General features: G+C 57.6%; 1 protein-coding gene across 2 annotated transcripts in view; it reads left to right on the top strand.

Annotated features, from left to right (window-relative positions):
- The first annotated feature begins 948 nt into the window (after positions 1-948).
- FAM222A (family with sequence similarity 222 member A) overlaps positions 949-27,174 on the top strand; it is a 31,777-nt gene continuing 5,551 nt past the window's right edge. Inside the window, exons 1-2 of one of the 2 annotated variants that reach the window (XM_069870971.1) lie at positions 949-1,039; positions 18,218-18,348. In XM_069870971.1, coding sequence (XP_069727072.1) covers positions 18,267-18,348 — 82 coding nt within the window. In that variant the 5' untranslated portion in view covers positions 949-1,039; positions 18,218-18,266. Of the gene's footprint in view, positions 1,040-3,688; positions 4,406-18,217; positions 18,349-27,174 lie in introns of those variants that run through there. The other variant, XM_069870972.1, reaches the window with a different exon arrangement.

Genomic DNA, 27,174 nt, shown 5'->3' with positions numbered 1-27,174 from the left:
GGGGAGGCGGAGCCGGAGCCGCGTGCGGCCGCCGGGCCCCGGCTCGGGGCTCTCAGTGTCGCCGCAGCCGCGCACCGGGGCGGGACCCGAGGGGGCTGCGACCGGTACCGAGCCGCATCCCCCCCCACACCCCCCCCCCACCCCGTTCTCCGCCACCGGGGAGACCCGACACCGAGCCGCCTTCCCACCGGGCGCTCAGAGCCGGGGAGGGAGGCAGCACCGAGAGAACCGGCACCGAGCCTCACCCCCCCCCCCCACTCCCGGTACCGGGTGCTCAGTGTCGCCGTGCACCGGGGAGGGTGGCAGCACCGAGGGGACCGATTCGGAGCCTCCCCCCCTTCCTCCGAGCCGCTGCAGCAGCGAGGGGACCGTGCGACACCGAGGGGACCGACACCGACCTGCCCCCCCGCCCCCCACCTTACCGGGCGCTCAGTGTCTCCGCAGCACCGGGAAACCCGCAACCGGCACCGGAGGGACCGAGACCGACCCCGAGCTGCGTATCGGAGCGGGAGGCAGCACCGAAAGGACCCGACACCGAGACGTGTGTGACCCGCCCCCCCCCATCTCCATCTCCGCCGCCGGGCAGCCGCGCACCGGGAGGCAGCAGCGAGGGGACCCGCACCGAGCCCTAAACCGGCTCCGGGACCCCGCACGGGGCGGGGGGCAGCACCGAGAGGACCGACACCGACACCCCCCCCCCCATCTCCCCGAGGGGACCGCGCCCCGCCGAGCATCCCCCCCGCACAAAGGCCGCGGAGGCTCCGCGCTGTGATGCCGCCGGGGGGGGGTATTTAATTTGAATTTTATTATCGATTTTTTTTTAAAATTTTTTTTTTTTGGTATTTTTTTTCTCCGCCGTTTTTCTCCGGATATTTCCCCCCCACACCCCTCGCCCCCCCCTCCCCGGCCCGGGAGCCGCCGCCCGCTGGCCGTGCACGGGGCGGGGGGGGCCCGGCGGCAGCGCTGACGGTACCGGGGGGGGCGGCCCCGAGCGCCCCGACCCGCACCGGACCCACCCGGCACCGACCCGGCTCTGACGGTAACCGAGGGGAAGGAAGGGGGGGGGGGACACGGGACCGGGGATGGAGCGGGGGGGGGGGGCGGTTACCGGGGTGAAGGGGGGACCGGGGGGCTCCGCATCAGGAGGCGGCGCCGCCGCACCGGCTGGGAAGCGACTGGGAGCCGACCGGGAATCGAATCGACTAGGAACCGACCGGGAATCGACTAGGAGCCAGCTGAAAACCGGCTAAAAACCGATTGGGAACCGGCTCGCCCATCTCTACCGGAAAGCAACGAAAGCAACTTTTTTTTTGTCATTTTATTTTTTTTTTCCCTCCCCTTCATTTTTAATTTTTTTTAATGGCTTTTTTTTGGGTCGCCTGCCTCGTAAGTGGAAATAAAACATCCACGGGTGCCTCCACGAGGAAAGCTGAGACACTTCCAGCCGTCCGGGAGCCGCTGCTGCTTTCCTGCCCACCCCGCTTTCCTCTTTTTTCGCCTGGAAAACCAACCAACAAACAAAAAAAAATGGTTTTTCTTTTCGGTTTGTTTTATTTTTCTCCTCGGCTCGGGGCTGGGAGGCGGCGGGGAAGCGCCCCGGAGGGGGCAGAGCCAGGACCCCCGGCCCCGGGGTGGATGTCGCCGGTCACAAAGGAGCGAGAGGAGAGAAGGAACCACCCTGCGATGTTTTATTGACGAGCCCCCGGCTGCCTCTCGCGGTGTCGGGTGGCAGAAGAGCTTGTCCGCCGGCCTCCTGCATCTCCCGGAGCGGAGGGAGCATCCCTGCGGCATCTCCTGGACCGCCGGCGCTGGGAATCGCATCCACCGGGAATGAGGTACCCGGGGACCACCCTGCTGAGCATCCTCCTGGGCTCCCACCGAGAAGCAACGAGCAGGCTCGGTCCCCGGCAGAAAACGAGACGTTCCCGGTGCCCGGGGAGGTGGCTCAGCCCCACGGCAGCTGATTCTGGCTCTAGGGGGGAGCCGTGGGAATTTAATGCCTGGAGAGGCAGGGTCTGGATGCTGGAAGTCGGGCGTGGAACGCTGGGGATGGCTCAGAACAGCTCCGTGAGGGGCATCGCCGTGCCCTCTCGGCGGGGCAAAACCGGTGGCATCGCTCCGGTTGGTTCCCAAGGAGAGGCAGCAGCAAAGTTTTCCAAGGGATGGGTTTGCCTGGCATCGGGGCTTCGCCTGGCTCTGGTTGTCGGGGCGCAGATGGCTCTGTGGGGAGTCTTTTTGATCAAGATGCGTGCGTGTGTGTGTATTTAAGTGCATCCTCCTGCCAGGGATGCCCTTGTTTGGAGGCTTCGCGGAGGGCAGAGCGCTAGGAGCGTGTGCTGGGCAGGCTCTGCCAGCTTGGGGGCACAGCCGGGTGGCCCCTCTCTCCGCAAGGAGCGTCCCGCATGTGGTTCAGGCTGATTTTGTGGCGTTTAGCAGTTTTATACCTTCCCATCCCCTCGCAGGGGGTGTTGCCATCCGGCATGTGCTGATGCTCGCTGGTCCAGGTGCCCACACGTGCCTCGTCGTACCAGCAGGACCCTTCGCAGGTGGGCTCTGGGATGAGGTGGGAAACATCCCTGACAGAGGGTACCTGGCATCCCAGGCCCCCAGGAGCGACTTCTCTTATTAAGCATCCTTAAAACTTGGATTTTCAGGTGCCGTGGTGTGAATTGTGTGCTGTGGGGTCAGACTGCCTCGAAGCCATCGCAGAAGGCGAGGGAAGCTCTTGCCTCGATGCTTTCCTCTGACCTTGTGCTTCGAGCTGGGGAAGAGAAGGCTGTTCCCCAGCTGCGGGAGCCTGGCTTGTTTTACTGGCTTTGGGAACGGTTTTCCTGCTGGCCGAGTGGGTTGGTACCAGTGGAGCGCGTTCTCGGTGCCAAAGCGGTGCTGGCTGCGAGGTGGGCACCACTTCAGCCGACCCTATCATTGAAAACTGAAATATTTATCTGAATATTTATCCCCAGGCTGCAGCAGAGGAGCCCACAGAGGGAGGCGATGGGGTGGCTGCTGCCCTGCCATGCCCCAAGGGAGCGAGTGCCTCTGGGAAAGCCACGTCACCTCGTTTTTTGAAGCCTCTCTGCTTATCTGTTTGATTTGAGCCTGAACCACGCTGGTCCATTCCCCGCGCAGGCTGCCTGCTCTCTCCAGGGCTGGTTTTTAATTGCAGCCTGCTGCCCTGCCTGGGGAAGGACGTGGTCTCGCAGGGTCTCCTGGGTCCCACGACCCCGTGGTGGGGGTCTGCGCCCAGCATGGCGCTCAGCACCCGTCCCCGAGCTGTCCCCGCGCTCCCCACTGCGCCTGCAGAATTAGTGCCGGGTGTTTGCATCCCTGCCGGGCAGCACGGCTCGTTTTGGTCTGAAAGTGGGTTTCCTCCGTGGCTTGAACTCATGTGGGGTAAATCTGCTCCCTGATCCAGCCTAATCCTGGCCCCCAGCGAGTTAAGAGCTAATATCTGTGGTGGGAGCGTCCTGCTGCTGCCTGGGTACCAAGGGCAGGAGGGGCGCAGAGCGGGTACCAGGGTGACGGTGGCAGGAGCTTCGTGTCCCCACAGCTCCTTTTGGGGTCAGAACATCCTTTCCTGGCAGAAGAAGGTCCCTGGGTGGTGTCTGGTGCCCGGGTGGGGGTCCGTGCTGCTCGCAGGGATGCAGGGATGCTGCAGCTGGGGGCTGCACCTGCCGGGACCCCCCCCCCGGCTCCCAGCCCCGCCGGCATCTGTGCCGCCGCATGTCTGTCTGTCTGTCTGTCTGCAGCGGGGCGCATGCATGCAAAAATAAGACATTTCTTCTTTCTCTTCTGCCTGCGCATTCCTCAAAAAGCTAATATTCATGAAAGGTAATTCAATCAAACCGCGATGCCTATCAGCTAATGCAGCAAAGCTGGCGCAGGGGTGAGAATGGGAGCCAGGAACACAAAAGCCCTGTTTTATTACCTCCTGCTTGCCTGAGAATTGCTTTTCTCCCTCGAGTGAGCCGGCTAAAGCTGGCTTTATTATGTTAACCTATTTGCGTGTCAAGAGCTATTGTGCCTCTCTTTATCTGTGTTTGTATTTGCTCGATGCAGGGAATAAAAGGACGAGGCGAAAATGGATGGCTGGTCAGTGCTTTGCACTCTGGGGGCACTGATTGGTTGCTAAGTGATTTGCATCCCCGGTAATCGCTTTTATCTCGGAAGGATGTCGTGTATAATTATAAGCCTACTGACATCTTTTGAAATCTGCCTAATGGGTGTTTTTAATTTACATGGGAAGCAGGGGCTATTTGTGTTGCTCTGATTACAGGTTGTGCCGAGTCTGTGGTTTAAAATATAGATATTTCCATAGACGTAGGGGACTGTGAGTGATGAGGCCGTGATTTTTGGCGAGTTCCTGCTCTCCTGAGGACGGATGGAGGAGCAGAAGTCACCACGCGTGAGTTTGGGGTTTAATCTCTTAGCTCACCGCACAGCCTGTGGTGCTGCTGGGTTGTGCGATTGCCCCGTGCATCAGCCCTTCCTAGAGCTGGAATAAAACAAGAAGTGGGCTCCTGGCTGCACTGCTCGTGGCCATTTGCCCTCAGGAGCTCCTCTCTGCAGCCCTGGGATGAGGCACAGCATGGGGGGCTATGCCACTGAGTCCCCACTCCTGGCATCTGTGCCAGCGTGGGGCTGCTGATGCTGAGCATCCCCTGATATCGGGCACTGGCTGCGCTGGTGGCAGCGCCCCTGGGCTCTGATGTTCCCCTCTCAGCCTCATAGTGAGAGCCGGGTGCTTCAATGAGCTGGGGTATAAATATTTAACCAGTGCCCGGTGCTCCAAGTGAGCCCCGCCAAGTCGTGGTTCTCGGGAGCCACGCGCTCCTGCATCTTTATTAGGGCTGCAGGTGGTGGGTTCGCATGGCCGTGGCAGAGCCAACGCGGTCACATACAGTAAATAAAGCTCCCGGTCCTCTGTGATCCCGCTGCCAGCCCTGGGCACCCACACCCAGCAGACTCCGCGTGGGGAGGCTTAGTGGAAGCTGCTGGGGCATTGAGGGGGCTCAGGGTGTGCTCGGGGTGCGAGAGCATTGGCAGTGCTGTGGGTGCATCCCGGGCAGGCAGCGGGTGCTCTGGGACTGTCCCGGGTGTGTTTGGGCGTGAAGGAGCCCTGATGTGCGAAGCAGCCTGGCAGGAGCGTGGTGTCGTGCTGGTGGTGTGCTTGGGTTTCCTGCTTTCTACCTCCGTGCTGGTAAAGTGTCCGGTGCCAGGGGCTGCTGGGCAAGGGCAGATGGCTGAGGCTGAGGTCACTGTGAGATGAGGGGCGTTGGGGTCTCTTCTAGGGCTCCGTGCACCCAGACCGGGGCACCTCGAGCACGCAGAGGTCCTGACACGAGGTTAGCGCTTGCGATGGATGCAGGGGCCGGGCTCCCTCTGGCTAAGGGTGCAGAGCAGGTGCCAGGTCACCTGTGCAAGCACCTCCAACCAGCTTCCTTCCTCCTCCTCTGCTGGGAAAGGCACCACCTGAACCACCAGCGTGCCCAATGCACACCCTGGCTCCCTCCGGCTTAGCGCAAGGTGACCCTGCAGCTCTGTGAGGCTGAGCTGGTTTCGTGACAAACGACACTGTGCGTGCTGGATGGGACCCTGGGCTGGTGGGAAACGTGGGAAAGTCAATAGAGCATGGATGAGCGCTGGACTCCATGCCCCAGGGTGCTGCACCCTCCTGCGTGGGCAGTTCCATCCCATAGGCAGTTCCATCCCATAGGCAGTCCCATCCCATGGGCAACCTCATCCCTGGGCAACCCCATCCCATCCAATCCTGGCTGGCTGAGGGATGCAGGCGCAGCTATTTATGGCTGACTGTAAACAAACTCCCAATGAAAGAAAGTTAATGACCTGAGACTGACAGGAGCCTGCTGGGAATTTTTATAGCCCCTGGGACTCCTTTCACTAAAGAGAGAATACATCAGCGTTTTAACCCAAAACGGGGAGCCGTGTGGTGCAGGAGCTGGGGAAGAGCCCTGACTTGTGGAGATGTTTGTGAGGGGTTGGTGCTGGGTGAGGAGGGGGTTTTCAGGAGGGTACCCAGCTCCCAACCGTCTCCCACCCCCTTGTGTGGGATTGGGGTGCACAGCAAGGACAGGCACATCCCGGGGTCTGGGGCTCTGTGAGGCGTTTGCCATCTGCCTCTCGTAGGTCATCTGTGCCGTGCTCCGGGCTAGAGCGAGGGCTGGCTTAGCCTCACTGGTAACCACACACTAATAAAGCCTTAATACCCGGCAGCAGGGAGATTTCACTGTCAGAGATAAATATTCATATTGCTTTCCAATTCAGCCTTGATTGCACAACAAGGGCAATGTAGGGAGATGGGGATGCTGCGGGGTGGGGGGCTCGGCAGCCCCCCCGGCCTCCCCACCCGGCTGTTGTGTTGTATATCGCATCCTGGCTAATTGCAGGGTATGAATATCATCACCCCTGCTCGGGGCGGGGGGACAGGGTGGCGAGGAGCACGGTGCAGGGTGCCCCGCTTGCTCTGCTCATCGCCTGCTCCCTCCTCGTATGCGCAGCCTCCCCCTGCGCACGACGCTTGATTTACCGAGAAGAGCTGGCAGTTAAACCTGACAAATTGAAGGCGGTTTTAAGTGGTTCAGGTTAATTAATAGTCAGGGAAGTATCAATTTTTTAAGGGATGCTCCTGGCTCACAGGGAGAACCAGAGCTTGATTTTTCCCTTTGGAAAGTAACACCATCTGCATGTTTTTTCCAGGACGGTGCTGAGCTCGGTGCTGTTGCTCTTCGGTTTCTGACCCGCAGCCTTGCATTTCTGCTTAAGTTTCTCACCCCATGTGGCTGGTGCTGAGGGAGGGATGGGGCCACCCCACACAGCTGCAGTGCCCAAGCCCCTCTGCTCGCCTCCATCCCCTTTGGGGGTCCAGTTATGCTTTCTTTTTTCACAATGACCTGCTGCAGGGGTCGGTGCCGTGGCAGCAGCTCTGTAGCGTGCAGCCCTGCTGCTCTGGTAACTGCAGCACTTTGGCTGTAGCCACCTGTAGCTGGGTAGCCGCATCGTCCCTGCCCCTGTGGGGAACCCACGGTGTTAACGGGATCGTCAAGCTAGGTCCTGGGCTGGGACTGGGAGCTGATGGGGTTGAACTGAGGCAGCACCCACTTCCCTTGCTTCGTGCACGTGTGACCCAGATGCTCACACCTGCCAGGCTTGGACCAGGAGAGCGCTGCCCAAAATTCAGATTTTAAAAACATCCTAACGAGAGATCCTCCAGCTTCCCTGTAAGAAGGAAAAGTGGAAAAGCAGCAGCGCTTGGTCTCTGGGTGTGTGCAGCACAGAAAGCCTCAGCTGCTTTAGGGTAAGGACTCAATGGTAGGGAAACCTGAGCAGAGTCTCTGGTGTCTTGGTGTTCCAGTGCCACAGGGTTGTGGCAGAGACAGGCACCTCTGGTCTCAAACGTGGCCGTGTCCCGGTCCTGGAGCAGCACCAAGCCTTTGCCGGGCTGTGCGCTCCGTCTTTCCCAGCATAGACTGGGATGAAGGTGGAACTGGTGGTTTTTCAGCAGCCTTAATGCTCGGGTATATGAGAGATTAAGGTTAGTGACCATTTTTTAACTCAATAAAGGGGAAGACAAGCTGGAGTCTGCAGTCCGGAGATATAATTAGTTCGCAGCAGTGGTGCTTTCTTGATTTAGCTTCAGAGAGCAGAACAAGACAAGGATGTTATACCCAATTAGCAATAACATACAGTCTGAGCATCGCTAGGTGAGATAACAAGCCATTTTTATAGCTCTTCTTTACAGACTTTTTTGGGGAGGGAGGGGGAAGGGGGAGAAGGACGGAGTCTTTATTTCTTTTCATCTGGGAACAAGTACTAGTGAGCTCAGAAAGCCCAAAGCTGAGTGATGTGTTGGCTAACACAGATGATATATAAAAAAAAGAGATGAAAAGCTGAAGCAGCCTGGAGCTGGGCTGAGGCTGTCTGTCCATCTGTCCATCTGCCCATCCCGACGGGCTGTGTGGTGGCCCTGGAGGGGGTGGTGGGGTGGGTGCCAACCGTGTCCTGTCAAGGACAGGGGCAAGGGCCACCCACGCGCTGTGATGTGTCCTGGCTGCTGCTGCAAGGGTTTGCGGCACGTGGACTGGCAGAGCTGCTCGCTGCCCGCAGGAGCCTGGTGCCTGCGGGGTCCCGGCTGCGCCCCGAGCCCTGCACCTCAGCGGGGACACCAGTCCCCAGGGAGGTGACCCCAGCCGTGTCCTCTGCTCGGCACTGGTCAGATGCCGGCTGCCTGCCGGCTGCCAGCGCCGCGGTCCCGCTTTATACTGTGAATCGATGGGCATTGATTTTTCCTCCCGTGTAAACCTGGACGGGTCGGGGCTGGCGAGGGTTGTTGTGCACGTCTGGCTCCAGCTCTCCCACGGCTGCGGTTGGATCATCATCCCGTGCCGAGCTCTGCTGCCGACTCGCCCTCCCGCACGCCTCTGCGCAGCGGTGAAACTCAAGGGCATCCAAAAAAAACAGCCTTGTAGAAAGTCTGGAATACTCGGGTTTCATTAGCTGCCTTTTAATTAGGGGGTCTGCTGTTTATGAGGGTTGTGTGCAGGCTGCTCTCCTCTCCCTTTGCTCCCTGGGCAGCCCCTTCTGCGGTGCCTGGTGGCTGCGTTTGGGGCACCCAGTGCTTCCCGTGGGGCACAGCCAGAGTGGGGCATCCCCGGGGACCCTTCGGGGGTCTCAGAGTGGGAGATGTGTCCCTCCTGGTGTCCCCCCTCACACCCAACTCTTTCCCATGGGGCAGAGCCAGGGGATGTGGCAGGAGCTGCTCTCAACCCCAGGAGGGCAGGGGGCTGCTGTCCCCTCCCTTGTCACTGTCCCCTCCAGAGTTTTATCTGGTGTATATGTATGTGTGTCCCTCTGGCCCCTCAAGCCCACCCCATGGCATCCCCAGCCCACCCCGGGGAGCGTCTCTTGTTGCTCGTGTGGGGCTGATGAGGAGAGGGACGGGGACAGCCCAGCTCTGGTCCCTGCCAGGAGAAGCCACAGAGCCGCTCTCTGGACTGTTAATGCCCCACAATGATCATCAGCTCTCGTCGTAATCATTAAGACTATTAAGAAAGAAATGTTGGCTTGCAGCTAATGTCAGACTTTCCGTTCTGCTTTGCAAACGCGCACAATTAATGCCAATCAGCCAGGGGAGGCAGCCAGCTTGCAATCACGACTGCTCCGGCGCGGCTGTCAGCTCTTGCCATCCCAGCTTGTACATTTTCATACAATTGCTATAAACATCCCAGGGAAACTCCGCGTTCTTCAGCAGGAGCGCGTATTGTTCTCTTGTTCCTTTTAATTACTCGACATTCAGCAACTCATCCGGCCTCCGATCGGTGGGGGAAAGCGAGGCTTTATAAAACAAATATATAAATCTTGAGAGATGCCTTATCTTCCCTATTCGGAGGCTGCATTAGGTTATCTATGCCTAAATAAGAAAAACCTGTTCAATTTCTCTTTGCCTTTTCCTTCTCCCCCCTCTTTGTGCTGCTTTCTCCCCTCAGGGACATGAGCCGGTCCCCAGGGAACCCCAAAAGCTGGGTGAGCTCAGGAGAAGGGGGGAGAAGAGCCAGAATTACTTGACCGGATGGTGGTATAATCCTCATTACAAAAGTACACATCAATTATAAGAATTCCAACAGTAATCTCAGAAATCTATCTTTTCTGCTGAACCAGCTCATTAAAGAGCACCATTCATTTCCATCTCTCTGGGTGAGAAGGGTTTAAATCTCCAGAGCTTTGTATTACAAAATAGACTTAGGGTGATGGACTCTCATTAAATATTAAGAAGAAAGGAGTTGATTTTTTTTTTTTTTTCCTTTTTCCCCTGTTTTCCCCCAGACTGGAAGCACAGACGAAGCGTAACGTAAGGAGGCGAGGGTGAGGGGCTGACAGTGAATAGCTTCCCCATCTGTCGACGGGCGACGTGGGGCTGCGCTCAATGGGCGCCTTTGAGGACCCTGCGCCTCCCCTGGCCCGGGGACCCCAGCCAGTGCCGGGGGAGGAGGGAGGGAGGTTTCCCCGGGCCACCCTGGCAATTCCTCGAGCCTGCGCCGGCCCCGGCTGCCGGCACAGGGAGGGCTTTTGTCTGGCGGCGGGGCAGCGGCCGGCCACGGGGCGAGGGACGGGCACAGAGCCCCTTTGTGTGCAGCTGCACCCCGGGGCGGGCAGGGGCAGCGGCGATGGAGCCGGACGATGTGGGGATGGGGAGCGGGATGCAGGGGTGGAGAGCAGCAATGGGCATGGGGAGTGGTACCCAGGGGTGGGGAGCAGCGATAGGATGGGGATGTGGGATGCAGAGATGAGGAGCGGGATGCAGGGATGGGGAGCAGTGGTGGGGATGGGTACGCAGGGATGGGGAGCAGTGATAGGATGAGGATGTGGGATGCAGAGATGGGGAGGGATGGGGAGTGGTACCCAGGGATGGGGAGCATTGATAGGGTTGGGGAGTGGGATGCAGGGATGGAGATCAAATGTAGGGATGGGGAGTGGTAACCCAGGGATGGGGAGCAGTGATAGGAATGGGGAGTGGGGTGCAGGGATGGGGAGCAGCAGTGGGGATGGGGAGGGGTACCCAGGGATCGGGAGCAGCGGTAGGATTGGGGGGGTTGGTAGGTTGCAGGGGTGGGGATGCAGGGATGAAGATCAATGGTAGGGATGGGGAGTGGGATGCAAGGATGGGAAGCAGCGGTGGGGATGGGGAGTGGGTCACAGGGATGGGGACCAGTATCCAGGTATAGGGAGCGGGATGCAAGGATGTGGAGTAAGAGCTGGGGATGGGGAGCAGGATGCAGGGATTAGGAGCAAAACTCAGAGATGGGAAGCAGGATGTAGGGGTGGGAAGCAGGTACCTGAGGATGGGGAATGGGTATCCGAGGATGGGGAGCAGCCTGTAAAGATGGGGAGCACGACCTGGGGATGGAGAGGAGCGGCTGGCCGAGGTCGAGGGCAGCACGGGGCAATGTGTGCGCTGCTGCGGTGGCTCTGTGCAAACACGTTAATTTGTTTCCTTTCTTGCCTCGCCTTTCAGGGTAATTGGTTGCATTTGAAGCCTTTGTGAAAGCCTTTGATTATAGTAATTTCAGCAGCGCGATCTACCCTGGATTCCTTCGTCAGATTCTTTCACAGCTCAGGCGCTCGGGGCTGTAATTACTGAGCGGCGCACGCCTGGCTGCCGTGCACGGTGCAGCTGGCCGGGCTGCTGGCCGGCCCGGGCACCACGGTGATGCCGCAGTAACCAGGCCCCCAGCCACCGTCAGGGGCAGGCGAGCCCCCAGGATGGGGCAGGAGGAACCGTGCTGGGAAGCTTAGTTTGGTGTCCGTAGCGTCGAGTCCGTTGGGTTTCAGATAGGGACGTGAGTGCTGCATGCGCCTGGGGGATGGATGCGCTTGCTGGGCTGCGCTCCTGGCTCATTAGAGTGCTTTTAATTGCTGCTCTGGAGGTTTCCTTGGCTTTTCTGCTGGTTTGATCCCACGTCTCTGGTGGGGCTGGGACCAAAATGTCGTGAGCATCCGGAACTGCTGGGGATAGTGGGCAGCTCGGTGGGCTCATTCTCTTCTCCCAAGCTGTAGGTGACAGGACGAGGAGAGGGAATAGCCTTAAGCTGTGTTAGGGGAAGTTTACTTTGGACATTAGGAAATGTTTCTTCACAGAAAGGGTTATCAAGCACTGGCAGAGGCTGCCCAGGGAGGCGGTTGATTTGCCATTCCTGGAGGTTTTTAAAAGGCAGGTAGATGTAGTGCTTAGGGATATAATTTAGTGGTAGACAGGTACGGTTGGACTTGATCTCAAAGGTCTTTTCCAACCTATGGATTCTATGATTCCCCAAGCCCCTTATCCCTGTGCAGGATGGAAGCGCGGTGTAACTGTGTCGGAAGAGTGAGGTTCTGCTTCAAGGAGCTGGTCAAAAGGCCCCCAGGGGCAGCGTGCCTCCAGCTCACCACTGAGCACACTCCCATGGGCACCAGATCAGAGGGGATACACGTTTATAGCAGATCCTGCCTGCACGCTGCGTGCTGGCCCTGTGTGTGCAGCCAGGATCAGGCTCTGCCCACACCACCAAAGCTACCCGAGCAGAGCCCTGACCTTTGCTAACGGGGCTGCTCCCCTCCTCGCTCCTGGCATTTCATTCCCAGCCCCACATAATGACCTTCTCAGCAGCCGCGTGCCAGCGTCTGCCACTTCCAATTACCCACGCCTGCCCAGCGCCGCAGCCTCTCCTCACCCAGCAGCTTCTTCCTTGCCATCAGGAGCTGCCAGCCCTGCCCAGGGCTCTGCCTGTGCTACCCCGGGGCGCTGGAGACGCTTAGGTTTCCAGAATCATTATTAACCTCTTCGAGAGCTGTTCTCGCTCGCAGCTAAAATAGATCTTTAATCTCTGCCCAAAATAGCTCATTTGATGAGAGGCCTCCTTAAAGCTGACACATAAATTTAACCAGACTGCCCGAGCCCTGTGCGGGGATGTCTGCAAACGCTCAACAGCACTCGAATTGTTTTAATTCCATCGTTATGGACACATCTGATACCTTATTTCTTCCATCGGGTCATTCGTACCAGTTGCGAGGCAATTAGCTCATGTCCTCTCCGGGCTGGGGCAGCCGCGCCCCCATCGCAGCCTTCCTGGCTCCACTTGTAAGAAAAAGGATATTTTGGGAGGTTTTTTGATGTTGATTTTCTGAGCAGTCCAAGGGGTTTCTCCTTGGAGTAGCTTTGGGAGCAGAAACCTCGGTGTTGGGTAGGATGGGAGAGTTCTTTCCTTGCAAGGTGCCTTGTGAACCCAGCAGCGAGGGGATGCTCCGTCCTGCTTGGCAGGGGAGGGATGCTGTGTCCAGTGACTGGTGTGGGTTTGCAGCCCCTGCTGCCTGTGCTGGTGCTGTGCCTGGTGAGTTCCCAGCATGGTGGCCATCCAAAAAAGTCACCGTTCCACCAGCAGCAGGGCAGCAAAATGTTTCCTCCGTACCTACAGGCAGCTCTGGGGAAGCAGGAGATGGGGATGGGATGCTCGCCGTGTCGGAGCAGCAGCCACCCACTAAGATGAGGTGCAGCCTTTGCCTGGCCCTGGCTGGCTGCGTCCCTCCTGGTGTCCCCAAAGCTGGAGGGGACCATCCTGTCCCTGTGGGGTGTGCTCGGAGAGGCTTGTGCACCTCTGGACTCGGTGGGATGTGCATCCTTGGTGGGGTTTTCCCTGCAGCCCCATCTCCTGGGGCGGGGGGTGATGGAGAAGACGGGGGTGAGGGCACCCTGGAGAAGAGCCAAGCAGGGTTCAGACCCTCAAGCTGAGGGTGCAGCTCTGCGTGGTGGCAGCCAGGTCCAGGACTCACCCAGGACACCTTCCCTGGTCTCTGCAGCCAGTGTGGGTCGGTCCCCCCATGTGCCCCCACTCCCCTGCCGCTCCAGAGAGATCCTGAGCAGCAAAATAATCACTTCCAGCATCATTATCCGTTGCAAACCCCAGCTTCCAATTTTAATCAGAGGGAGCTGGTGTTGCGTTAAGATCTGCGGGTTTTAAAGATCACAAGAGGGGTTAGAGAAAATTACCCTTGACTCTTACATGCTAATGTAATCTCTAACCAGATCTGCAGCACTGCAGCTAAAATTGCTTTTTAGATTAACATTTAATTATTAACGGGGCCCCTGAAAGGCCTGGGGCTGGAGCACGCGGAGGGGAGCGGATTAACCGGGTGGGATGGAGCGTCAGCCGGGCGAGGGGAAGGTCGCAACGCGCTTTATTGCAGCCCTCGGCACGGTGGCATCCAACTTTCTGCTTTATTTTATCTGGTGCTGCCTGCGATTTATGGCGATGTGACCTTTCCTGTGGGTTTCTCCTCCATCCCAGCGCAGAGCTGCGGTACCGCAGCTACTGTGACCAGGGACACCCCTATCCCTCTGGGTTGGTTGTACTCGGCACATTGGGGCTTTTCCTTCATTTATTGGTGCCACCAGCCTTGACCTTGCTCCCATGCCGTCCGTCTGTCTGTCTGTCACCATCAGAAGCCTCATGTGCCTGTTCGAGCCAGGGTGACCCAGTCACCTCCTGTCCTTGTGCCAAACCCTGCCCTGTCTTTTAATAGCCAGGAGGAGGATGGCGGCGTGACTCAAACAGCTTCGCAGCATCCCCGTTCCGGCCCCGCTGCCTCTCCCAGCCTCAAAATTCGTTTTTTTATAGGCTCGCACCACAGGCAGCCCCAATAACACCTGGGGAAGGATGCATGCGTGTTACACCGGAGCCTGGATGGTGACCAAGACCTTGGCTCCTGTTTTTCCCAGCTGTTCCTGCCGTCCCCGGCCAGCGGTACAGACCCAGCTCAGGCTGAGACTTTAAAAGTTCTTTTTTCCACCACCCCCTCCCGTCACATTTTCTTTTATCTAAATCCTCGCCTGCGAAAGCCTCTATCGACAGCTGCGCTGGCCTTATCTCGCCGGAGGGACCTTCGCAGGGCTCTCGGAGGAGATAAGCCTGACTTATCAGCCACTGATGTCAGAGGAGGTGCCAAACCCTCCCGTCACGTCATGGGGGCTTTAGACAGAGAGGCTTTTTTTTTTATTATTATTAAAGTCACAAAGACCTTGGGCTTATAAATAGTGCGATGTAGAGATAGGGCTTTGAAATTAGCCAGCCTGGAGCGGGGGGTGGGAAGGAGCGTTTGGAGAGGGTCTGGGGAATGGTGGAAGGCGATGATGCTGGGCTGGGGAGCGGTGCTGTGGGAGCTGGGGCTCCCAGGCGACCCTGATCCTGGTCTCCCCAGGGACCCCATTCCTGGTGCCCCCAAGGAAACCATTCCTGACATCCTCAAGGTGCCCTGCTACTGGCATCTCCGAGAGTGTCCCGCTGTCCCCGGGTGCCTCGGTGCCGGCTCTGCCACTGGCTCAGGCTGGGCAGGGGCCGTGCAGACTCGGGGCGCTGGGGCAAAACTGCTGAGTGTTGCTTTTCCTGCCACGAAAGAGCCAGAGCAGCTTGAACTAAATCGGATCCTGCTGATTGGAATTAGTTCAAATGCAGATGGAGCTAACTAAGCCGGCGCTAAGCGTTCGGTCAGCCCAGCGCCCAATTCCCATCAGCTGATTCAGGGGCTTTTCTGAGTGGCATTAACGAAATGCCGCTGCGGCACAGATGCCCATTGTGCTGGGCCACCCACCCGCTCGCCCACGGGCGCTTTAGGAGGCTTTGGGGTGCTCGGCAGGGTGCTGGGACCCAGAGAGTTGGTGTTGCGGCACGTGCAGCACCAGGGCACGCATAGTTGTCGAGCGTGGCCGTAGAAGTGGGGTGAAGCACAGCGTAAGGTGCTGGAAACCTGAGAGAGCTGGGGTTGTTTAGCCTGGAGAAGAGAGGCTGAGGGGAGACCTCATTGCTCTCTACAACTACCTGAAAGGAGGTTGTGGAGAGGAGGGAGCTGGGCTCTTCTCCCAAGGGACAGGGGACAGGACGAGAGGGAATGGCCTCAAGCTCTGCCAGGGGAGGTTCAGGCTGGACATTAGGAGAAAATTTTTCACAGAAAGGGTGATTGGTCCCTGGCAGAGGCTGCCCAGGGAGGGGGTTGAGTCCCCTTCCCTGGAGGGGTTTAAGGGACGGGTGGACCAAGTGCTGAGGGACATGGGTTAGTATTTGATAGGAATGGTTGGACTCGATGATCCTATGGGTCTTTTCCAACCTGGTGATTCTATGATTCTATGAAAATCATCTCCATCACGCGACACTGGGAGGTGGGGACAAAACTGGGGTCTGAGTTAGCTTTGTTGAGTTTGACGTGTGGCTCTGCGTTTCTCCTGGCTGAATGCTCCTGCGTCATGGCTGAGGTCGGGATGCTCCTCCAGGAGGGCACTGGATGTGTGGCAGTGGTGGGGAGAGCACCCCTGCCAGCATCGGGGTGTCCCCAGGGCACCCGCAGCTCCTGTGCCCGCTAGCCCCAAGGACTCAGCGCTCTGGCCCTGGCAGCATCCTCACCCTCCCTCCTGGTGGCACTCAGATTTGGACCCCTGCTGGCTTCTCCTTGCCACATCCTGTTGGTGCTTTCTCCTTGCTCCCTGATTTCTCCTTGCTCTCAGCAACCTTTTTCCCTGGGGACCAGCCAGGACCTGATGCTCATCCGGCACTGGCACAAGCAGCCCGCAAAGCCCCGTGCCAGGGACATGGGGACATGGGGCGGCGTCCCGGTGAGGACCTGTCCTCGCTGCAGGGGAGGAGGTGACGTCCACCCGCTAATCGGCCAGATGGTGACACCCGGCGGGACGCCAGCCCCGAGGTCGCTGCGTAGGTGAGGCTCAGGTGCCCAGGGCAGCCATCCCCCGCGTGGCCCCGGGTGCCCCGACCCGAGTCCATCCTGCAGGGACGAGGTCAATGCAGCATCTCCCCGGCGCAGATGCAGCCAGGGAAACCGAGGCACGCGGGGAGCGGGGCTGCGTAATGAACCCCGAGTCCCGGCGGGGAGAGGCGAGCTCCCTGGCAGTCAAGTGCGCTCAGCCTCTGAATAAGAAGCACTTCATTCTCTTTTCAAACTGTATAATTTCTGCCTGATTGTAATGGCATATTTTAAAATTACCAGAAATCGAAGCCAGAAAATGGATACGGCTGCTTTTACCGCAAGCTGCGTTAACAAAGGATATGTAATGCATGAAATAAAAACACCTCCCTGCCCCCCCTCCTTTTTTTTTTTAAGACAGTAATAGGAGAAAATTGGTTTTGAAACTGAATAAAAGTCCCTTTCAGAGGAAATCATTTCTTTCAGGGTACCTTTGCTGAAAGTAAAATAGTGAATAATGAAAGGTGGTTACATGATTGTCTTTCATTTAGAGAGCGCGAGGACAGATGGAATCTGGGAGAAATGCACGATTGGAATAATTGCATGGTAACAAGGCGCTTGTTGTGAAATTAGTATCTTAAGAAAGTAGTGAAAAAGGCTTTTACTCATGAATACTTCATTATTGGGAGAAAACAGCACAATTTGGCTTCTCCAGACACCTGCTTGGTATTAGATGGCTTCCTCCTCCCCTCCTGCTCCTCACACCTTTCACTAATGAGTCTCCCAGTTTGCAGCGTGGGGGAAGCGGGCGAGACCCCTGGCTCGGGCAGAGCCCAACCCTGACCCCCAGCGTGGGTCCCACCAGCCTGGGGACGAGTCCAGAGCCTGGGACAAGGGGCACGAGGTTGCTGTGAGCGCGTGGATCTGTGCGCTCGTGGTGCCTGCGAAGGCATCTTTAAAGGGGGGTATTGAAGCTGGGGGAGCGAGGAGAGCCCTGGGCACGGCTTGGTGAGCGTCCATCCACGCGTTGCCGCCTGGTGGGTGACAGTCACAGGCTCTGCCGGCGCGTGCACAGCTCCAGCCCCGGCACCGCTTCCTGGAGCATGCGGGAAGCTCCCCAGATGGCAGTGGGAGGGCACAATTCCCTCACGACGCAGCAAGTGGAGCGATGGACCCGTGCCACCCAGCCGTGCCACCCAGCCATCGGTTCAACTGGGAGAGTGATAGCTCCGAAGCCGCGACGCTGGAGGACGAGCATCGCTGCCTGCTTGGCTGCTGCTCCTGCCCACGTCTCCATGCCCTTTCCGAGTGGGAATATCCCTCCCTGCGCCAGCCGGAGCAGTGGGAGGGTGTCAGCAGCAACTGGTTATCATTCATGCCCTCCGCGGCGGCTCGTGAAGGATATACAATTAGCAGAGCGGTGGCGGCGATGACTTTGGCCTGACCCCTCCAGCTTTTGTCAAGCAGATTTTGATGCCAGCTGGGAGCTGGCGACGGATCCCAGGACCCCGAGCAGGATTTTAACGCTGTCTTTCCCCTGGAGCCGGCAGGGTTGCTGTCTTCTGAGAGGCACCGGCTGGCAAAGTGGTCCAGTGCTGCCAGGAGCACGGTGCTGGAGGGATGCGCTGGCTCTGCCCCATCCCTGGAGGGGCTCAAGGGCAGGTTGGATGGGGCTTGGAGCCCCTGATCCAGTGGGAGGTGTCCCTGCCCATGGCCAGGGGTGGAACTGGATGGGCTGTGAGGTCCCTTCCAACCCAACCTATTCTCTGATTCTGAGATACACGTTCATATTTTAGGCTTTCAGAGTTATTTCTTTCTTTCCAAAGGAGCAAAGGGCTGTGAGCATCACACGCCCGCGGTCGGCACCAGCAGCTCACCAGCTCCAGCTCCTCTGTGTGGGGAGCGGCCGGGCGGGCAGGAGGGTGGTGGGCAGTGAGGGGAGCGGGTTTTCTCACCTGACCAGTGGTTTCTTCTCTCACAGGGCACCAGCCGGCAGCGGGGGCGGCACTGCCCGCCGGGAAGCCCAGACCATGCTGGCCTGCCTGCAGAGAACCCAGAACCCCCCAGCCCAGCACCTCGCCTGCCCCAACAAGGCACTGGAGCCGCGCAAGTGTAAGTGCCTGGAGGGAATGTACGCTGCTTTGATGCTGCTTCCCTTATTGAAAAAGACATTTATTTAACTGATAATTAAAAAGAGCAGGAGAAGCTGGGGGCGGGGGGAAAGCAATGGGGAGGAAGGAGCCAAGATAAGCAAATTAAATTGGGTTGCTCTGGTTGATAAGTCGAACTTCAGAAAACGTTGCAGAGCTGTCTGGGAAGCGCGGCGGCAGAGGATGCGTCCGTTGCCTGCTCTGCTGTCCCCCAAACCTCACCGGCCCTTCCCCCCCCTAATTACTTTCCCCGTTTTGCCGCAGCTCGCCTTCCCCAGGAGCTGGCCTTTCAGATAAGCTGTAAACTAGTTACATTAAAATGGGTTCCAAAAGGTCACTCCAGTAAAGCACCTGTCTCTCCCAGCCTTTGTCTCTCAATCCAAACCATGATTAAATGTATATTTAATGAGCCTGCTTTAGGCAGGCGTGTTTGACCTCCCCGGCTGAGAAAGACGCATTAAGATTCTCAAGTGATGAATGTGTGTTTTAAAGAGGGGAGTGGATATTTTTCTGCTGGTCTCAGTTGGATTTTTAAACATTGCCGGCTGAAGACAAATCAGCTGCTAAAGCTCCGCTTGTTACTCGGTGACAGCCCCCAGGCATTTGTTTAATGATCTGTATTTTCCCGGAGATGTTTTTTCCCCTCTACCTGCACACCCCAACGCAGCCGAGTGGGGTTTGGGTGATGCTCAGGAGCCCCCCGGCATCGCACCAGGGGAGATTGGGCTGCATCGGCAGCCAGGAGGGTTATTTTTGGGGTGAAGTTCCCCAAACTCCCAACACAGCAACGCTGTGGGGAGCAGATGATGATGAGGCAGGGTGATGGGTGCCCAGCATCGCAGGCAGGGAAGAACTTATGTGTCCGTCACCAGTCGCAGGGGTGGGCAGGATTGGTGCTGTTTGACCCCGAGCACCTGTGTGGGTGTCAGCTCTCGGGGGGCTCAGCGAGGTGGTAAAGTGAGTGGGTGCGTGTGTGGAGCCCCAAGCACTTGCGCTGCCTTGGAGCTCGCGATGCCACCCGGTTCTCCTTCTTATTAGTGTCTAGAAGGAAGACGGATGTTGCTCTTGTAAAATTATTCCTGATCCGTCACGCCTGAGCAGCACGCAGCGGTGCAGCGCTGGCACAAGGGTCCGGCTCCTGGAGTGCCTCGTTGCCACGGGCTAATTAGCCCAGCGAATGGTCTGAGACCCATGGGCAGGCAGAGCCTGGCAGGGGTTTCTGGACACCTACCTGTAGCTCAGAGTCAGGGAGCGGCTCAGCCCATGGGGATGCTGAGGACCAGGAGCACCCACCTGCCGGGGGGTTGGTTCTCTCCAGCATTTCCCTCCTGGAGAAGATGGTAAAATAAGGAGGTCTGGGGAGCAGGAGCCCATACGTGGTGTCACCACGCAGCAAGGCACCCAACAGGGCAAAGAGCCACTCGAGGGTGCAGCCACCTGCGTCCTGGGAGATGCAGGAGGGTCCTTGAACTGCACCAGTCAGAGGAGGGCAGGTTGCAACGGTCTGACTCCAAGTTGGACCCCAGTGGGCATGAAGAAGTAGGGGGGAGCAGGGTTTTGCTGATTGTGCCCCATCCCTTGGGGCAGGACTGTGCTCTCCCAGATTTAGAGCACCTCCTGTACAAGGCCAGGCTGAGAGGGTTGCGTTTGTTCAGCCTGGAGAAGAGAAGGCTCCAGGGAGACCTTAGAGCAGCTTCCAGTGCTAAAAGGGTCTCCAGGAAAGCTGGGGAGGGGCTCTTGATCAGGGAGGGCAGGGACAGGACAAGGGGGAACAGTTTTGAGCTGAAAGAGGGGAGATTGAGGTGAGATCTCAGGAGGAAATGTTTTGCTGTGAGGTGGGGAGGCCCTGGCACAGGTTGCCCAGAGCAGGGGTGGCTGCCCCATCCCTGGAGGGGTTCAAGGCCAGGTTGGATGGGGCTTGGAGCCCCTGATGCAGTGGGAGGTGTCCCTGCCCTTGGCAGGGGTGGGACTGTCTGGTCTCCCCAGCCCGACTCCCACACCGTGCTCGCCACCAGCCAGGTCACCTTAATCAAAGTTTCGCTGCCCATGTGTTTCCGCTCATTATGGGCAAATCCAGCACGTCGCGCTCCTCTCTGCCTCCTGCCAGCGCAAATTAAATTGCAGGTGACATCCAGGGCCACGCATCTGGTTTGGAATACGATTTCCCCTTCTTTATTTATGGCACCTGCGGTAAGCGCGGCGCAGAGGGGCCAGGGAGCCGGCGCGCGGGGCCAAACCTCCTGCCGCCTCCTAAAGCTCGTGTAGGTAATCGACAAAGATAGCGTTCTCTTAAAACGAGGCACAATTTAGAAGTGGCTCCGATTACTTAATTTGCTCCTGAGTATCTCAGTAATTATCTTTATGGGTCTTATTTCTGTCCTCTGGCATTGTTTCTGTCGATATTAAATGAGTCTGGCTCTTGGCGCATTGGCCGTCTGGCCCAGCACCACTGTGAAATCCTATTATCCTGCCTGCGCCGCTGATTAATTTTTGTATTAATTTCACGTAAAAGGTGAGCTGACTAATTCTCCTGCCCGTGCTGGGAGCTGACAACCCTGGTGCCTTCATCCCCGGTTCTGCCCCTTGGATCTCCTGCTAATTACCGTCCCCCCCATCTCGGCAGGGCTGCATCCCAGCAGGCTCGCTGCATCCCACGAAATCCATCCTGCTAAATGTCACAGGTGACTTTGTGGGGTTCACCAGCTCATGGCAGCAGCCGGTTTCCCTCACCAGTAATCCCAGGGCAGCTTCGCATCCTCGAGGAGGAGGCAGGAGGGTGCCCGCAGCCTGCCTGCCTCCAGCCGAGGAGCAGGAGCCTGCGGAGAAGCGGCATCCTCAGGAAAATATCACGTCCAATTAACTCCAGCAGCCTGGTCCCTTTTGATTTTATTCTGTGCGCATTACAGGAATCCTGAGCTTTATTTAAATTATAAATCAAATAATACCACTCTCGGTTTGGCCAAACCCTTTCCTGCTCTTGCTCTCTCCAGTAATGTAGCAGTGGCTTGCATTTAATTAAATGTTACTTTCTATATGCCCTTCTTCATCCTGCAGTGCTCTGCGGGCAGCGGGGAGCTGGGCGTGCAGCTGAGGGTGCAGGATGTGCGCTCTGGTAAAGGGAGTGGGATGGATCTGGAGCTGGGACTGATCATAGAGTCGTAGAATTGTGGAGTAGATTTGGGTTGGAAGAGACCTTAAAGCTCATCAAGTTGCTGGGCAGGGACACCTCCTGCTGGATCTGGTTGCTCCAAGCCTCATCCAACCTGGCCTTGGACACCTCCGGGGAAAATCCCTCAGTGCTAACATCCCATTTCACCCTGTGAGCACCAAGCACCACCTCACCCTGCACAGCCTCCTGGTGGGGCTGGATCTGGCTCCCAGACTCCCGATCCTGCACCTTGGCTGCATGGGGCTGGTGCACGAAGTTTTTTATGGGGTGGCGTGAGCCCTCGCTGGGCTCCAGCTGGGTTATTAAAACGCTAACGAGTGGTGATGGCCAGGGCTCAGAGCAGCAAAGCAGTGGAGACCCAGCTCCAGGGTCACCCGCACCTCTCCCCGCTTGCCCATGGGGACGCTCATCAGTGATAAAGCTGTTTAATTGCGTATGGGCTAAAGCCCTGTTTAATGGCTTCTCGTTACCCAATTCTACTTATTCCAAGGGCATTTTCATTAAAGTAGCTGCAGCAAGGCTCTGCTTTTGTACACACCCATAAAATATCATTTTAATTTCATGAGGGGTTACACATGAGTGAAATAAGATTAATTCTTTCATTTTCAGTTTCTGGAAGGGATCGGTTAATGATGGTTCTGTGTATTTATATACGTGCCATAAAAAGAAGTTCAATTAACTGCTGTGCCCGAAATGTGCTGTTGACTTGCACTTTCCCTGCCAGGAAACGCTGCAAAAACACTTTTCGATCGGTCACGTGCGCGGTGGGAGATGGATGGGCAAGAGGGGGCTGCTCGGCACCGGGGTGGGACTGTGTCCCACCAGGTCAGAGCCTTGGTCTTTCATAGAATCATAGAATCATAGAATCACCAGGTTGGGAAAGACCCATCGGATCATCGAGTCCAACCATTCCTATCAATCACTAACCCATGTCCCTCAGCACCTCATCCACCCGTCCCTTAAACCCCTCCAGGGAAGGTCATTGCGTGGGTGTCACTGGTAACGCGCCGGCATTGGAGGGGGTTGGGTCGTGTCCAGGCTTCCCAGGATCACACCAGTCCATCGATCATGGAGCGGGTTCCCAGGCACTGGTGGGGCTGTAGACTCGGGGATGGGGCACCCGATCCCCTACCCTGCTCCCCGCAGTGGGGACAAGGTGCTGCGAGTGCCAGCAGCCGTGCTTAGCATGCAAAGCTCGTGTTTTAAAATTAATCAAATACTAATTGACTGTAGGAGAGCAGAGGGAGCGGCTGGGATGAGCTGCGGGGCTGCCAGTCATGGTGAGGACCCCCCCAGTCCCAGGGTCCCCTGGGCAGCTGCGTGGTGGGATGGCATCAGGAGGACATCGGGGCACTGTTGGGTGTCCGAAGGGTGGCATTGGGACAGTATTGGGGTGGCATTGGGGTAGCATCAGGCTGGCATTGGGTGCAGCACTGGGTAGGTATCAGGATGGCGTTGGGACACCGGTGGGGTGGCCTTGGATCAGCATCAGGATGCGTTGAGGTGGCACGGAGGTTGCGTCGAGGTCGCCTTGGGGGCACTGGGCTGGCGTCAGGGCTCTGTTAGGGCAGTGTTGGGTGTCCGAAGGGTGACATTGGGACAGTATAGGGGTGGCACTGGGGTAGCATTGGGTGGAGCATTGGGTAGGTATCAGAACGGCACTGAGACAACGTTGAGATGGCACTGGGGCAGTATCATGATGGCATTGGGGTGGCACGGAGGTTGTGTTGAGGTGGCTCTGGGGCAGTATCACGATGGCATTGGGGTGGCATGGAGGTTGTGTTGAGGTGGCTCTAGGAGGTGCATTAGGCTGGCATCAGGCCTGTGCCGGGGTGTCCGAGAGGTTGCATTGGGGCAGGATTGGGGTAGCACTGGGCTAGCATCAGGATGGCATCAAGACGGCACTGGGGTGGCACTGGGATGACATTAGGATGGCATTGGGGTGGCATCGGGGCAGCAGTGGGGTGGATGCCCTCACAGCCACGATGCTGCCCTCCCGCTGCGCCTCCTGCCCGGCGCCGTTTGCCTTTGCCGCGCTGGTGGCTGCGGTGGCAGAGTGCGCAGCGGCGCGCGGCACTAATACCTCGTGGAGGAGACAAATGGGAAGTGACACGTGTGTGTGTAGACGGGTATTTGTGGTGACGCTTTGACTGCAGATAATAAAGTGCTCGCCCTGAGGTGATCCAATTCAGCAGCCGCCTCGGCAGAGCCGCGCGCCGTCGAGGGGGAGAAGAAAGGGGAGGAAAAAAAGGCCCGTCTGAAATGACATGTCAGCCTAAAAAGGGAACGTGTTAACGGATGAATATCTGGGGACGGCGAAGCCCGGCGCTTCCCTTTGTGCTTTGTCATGAATTTTGTTGTCTTTGCAGATTACGGCTCCTGCGCGGCTGCCGCGCGGGGTTTGCCACCTACATTTATTCAGATGGATTTCTCCCGCTCTTATTTCTGTGCCTGGGGTTAATTTAAGCCCCCGAAGCCAGGCCGCGTTTACCCAGGCTCCTGGCACCAAGGATGCTCTGCAAGAGGATGTTTTTGTCCTGGCTTCACACTGGGGGCCAGGGCACCGGGGGTCCTGCCGTGTGGGGTTCTCCAGCAGGGACGCAGCATCTCCAGGGTGGATGTGATGCTGCTGAGGGTGCTGGTCATGGGTTGTTGCCTTCCCTGGCAGGGCTGTGCTCCTGGGGGGCTGGGGACCGTGCATGGGCTCCTCCGCCACGGCGCGGTGGCCTCTGCGCCACCCATCCTGGGGACACCGTCACCATAGAAACCAGCGCATTTCACAGGGTGGGAAAGCCAGTGCAATGTGACAGCAGCCCGAGCCGCCTGGCGCAGAGCATCCTTCCAGATCCTGAGCATCCTTCCAGATCCTGAGCATCCTTCCTAGTGCTGAGAAGGGCAGCCCATGGATGTGCATCCCTAGCCCTGAGGAGAACCGCTCCGAGAGCCAGTGTGGGTCCCACACCTCCCCTGGGCAGTTTTTGGGGTGCAACGAAGCAGAGGGGGGTCTTGCTGGGAGGTGTTTTCTGCTGGTTCCTGCCCAGTCAGCTTTGCCACCCAGAGCTGGGACCCAGTCTTCAAGGATCTTTCATGGATTTGTTAAATGCACCAGGTTTTGTTTGTTTTCTTCCAAGTGTCTTCCAAATATTTAGGCTTCTTCCAAGTGTTTAGCAAATATTTAGAGTTTAGCTCTTCCAAAATCTGTTCTCAGTGTTGCAGGCAGAGAAAAAGAGGATTTTTTCATGCTTTTTGAAGCTTCGAGGACATTGGGATCTCTGTGCTGTGAGGGGAACAGGGAGCCTGGTCCCAAAGCCAGGGGATGAGCTCTTGGTTCTTGAAGATTTTAATTCATTTGGAGGCTGCAGCTCTATTATTTTTTAATGTCAGCCGTTGGCATGCCGATCACTGAGTGATGTCTCAGGTCCCCAGCGTCTCCCTCTGCCTCTTGCTCTCAGCTTCGCTCCCGTTCCCGCCCCATCCTGCCCCCATGAAAATTAAAAATCCTGCCTAATTGTTGCCCTTTTGCCCTGCCAGCTCAGGGAAGCAGAGCAGGAACAAAGCACCAGAGCAGTCTGGAACCACCAGTACTTCCCTGTAACTGGGGCAGGGCAGGATGGGGAGGGAGGGAGAGGACCAGGAGGTCCAGCAGGGTGCTTGGGGCAGGGCAAGGCGACCCCTGGGAAATTACCCTTCCCGGGGTGAACGTGGGAATGGGAGCGCATGAAGGGAGAGTGGGCAGAGCAGCCAGGGCTTTGCATTGTGGTTTGGGTCAGAAGAGCCCTCAGGTGTCCTCCCTGGCAGCTGGGGCAGCCCTGGCAGCGGCTCTGATCTCATCTGAAAAAGGGAAAAAAAGCATTTTCCTTTGGGGCTGCGGGGAAGTGAGGTCTGAGCAAGTTGCTAGGTTGCTTTGAGCTGTGGCTTTGCTTTATAAAGATTTACCTCCAAGATTACTTCTTTCTCTTGTTGCAAAATATTTTAGTGCTTTCAATGTGTAAAAAAAAAAAGATTTTGTCCCATCTTATCTCACAGAGGAGTGAAGGAACGGATAGGAGAGAGGGAGGGAGAGAGGGAGCCCATCTGTGGCAGGCTGCACAGCTCTCATGCTGGCTCCTAACCAGTTCAGTGCCACGTGTTGCTGCTGCCTCTTCCCAGTGAATCCTTGCTCAGGGCTGTGGTGCTGCAGCTGCTGATCCCCAGGACATCCCCCCATGCACCCCAACATCTCACTCACAGTCCCCTTCCAGAGCGGGGCAGCCGCCCAGGGAGGGCAGCGTCTCCTGCAGCATCGTGGCCTGAAAATTAAAGCTGTATATTGCTGGTGTGTGCACTCGCCCTCCTCCAGGGAAAAAGGGACCTAGCCAGGGATGCTGCCACCAGCCCCAGGCCAGGGGACGCACAGGGAAGATGTGAGAGTGTCACAAAGCAGCCTTCCCTGTGCTAAGTATCCTTCACGGTGCCAAGCATCCTTCCTGGTGCAGAGCATCCCTCCTGGTACTGAGCATCCTTACTGATGCTGAACGCCTTTTCTGGTCCTGAGCATCCCTCCTAGTACTGAGCATCCTTACTTGTGCTGAGCACCTTTTCTGATCCTGAGCATCCCTCCTAGTACTGAGCATCCTTTCTGGTGCTGAGCATCTTTTCTGGTCCTAAGCAACCTTTCCAATACTGAGTAGTCCTGATCATTCCTAGTGCAGCCCATCCTTCCCAGTGCCGATCATCCTTCCTGGTGCGGAGCATCTTTCGTGGCACCATTTTGAGCCCATAACTGCTTTCCCCAAGCAGACACTGATTGCCGGAGCCCTGATGCTGCCGCTCCTGTGAGCTCCTCGGGTGCCGAATTGTTCGCCTGACTGACAGCTGAGCAGCCCAGACAGGTCTATTATTGCTACGGGGCCTGGGCCCCGCGGGCCTGCAATTTAGGTCTGCGCTATTAACCCTGCCTTGTTCTCCACTTTGTAACCGCTTTAGTGCCTTTTAAAAGTGTACAGTTAAAATCGGGGTTAATTAGGGGCCCGGCAGCTGGGCTTTGCTGGAGCCCATTGTGTCCCAGGGGAGCCAGGCTGGGGCTGGGGGTAATTGGGGACTGTTGTGGGTTTGTGCCAGCCGACTCCTGCGTGGCACAAGCCCCGGATCATCGGCCTCTGGTTAGCCTTGGTCTCCCCTGCTGTAAGGATGGCTTCAGGTGGCTTCCCTCCTCCTCATCTTTCCTTCTTTCCCAGCCCTTGTGGGCTATGGCTGCAGCTGGACACGGGGCAGGGCTCACTGAGGATGTCAAAGATGCAAGGGATGCAGGGGATGCCAGGGATGCAGAGGATACCGGGGGTGCCAGGGATGCAGGGAATGCTGTAGGTGTTGGGAGTGCCAGGGATGCAGGGGGTGCCGGGGATGCTGGGGATGCCAAGGATGCTGGGGATGCCAGCAGCAGGTGCCCATGCCAGGAGAGGCTTTTGGGGGGTTTCTCAGGGCACCCCTATCCCCTGCCCACCCCTCCTGCAGCCTCCCCTCATCCCTATCAGGCATTTTCCACAGCCCCGAGTGCTCCAGGCGCGGTGGGGTTGGAGCTCCCTGACCCATAAACCGAGATTTATTCCGGATTGCGGCACCCGTGGGGTCTGGGATTTA

Source organism: Phaenicophaeus curvirostris, chromosome 17 (genome assembly GCF_032191515.1).
Source record: "Phaenicophaeus curvirostris isolate KB17595 chromosome 17, BPBGC_Pcur_1.0, whole genome shotgun sequence".
Lineage (NCBI taxonomy): Eukaryota > Metazoa > Chordata > Aves > Cuculiformes > Cuculidae > Phaenicophaeus > Phaenicophaeus curvirostris.
The sequence above is the reverse complement of the archived record's forward strand: the minus strand, read 5'-3'. Positions and strand labels throughout refer to the sequence as shown.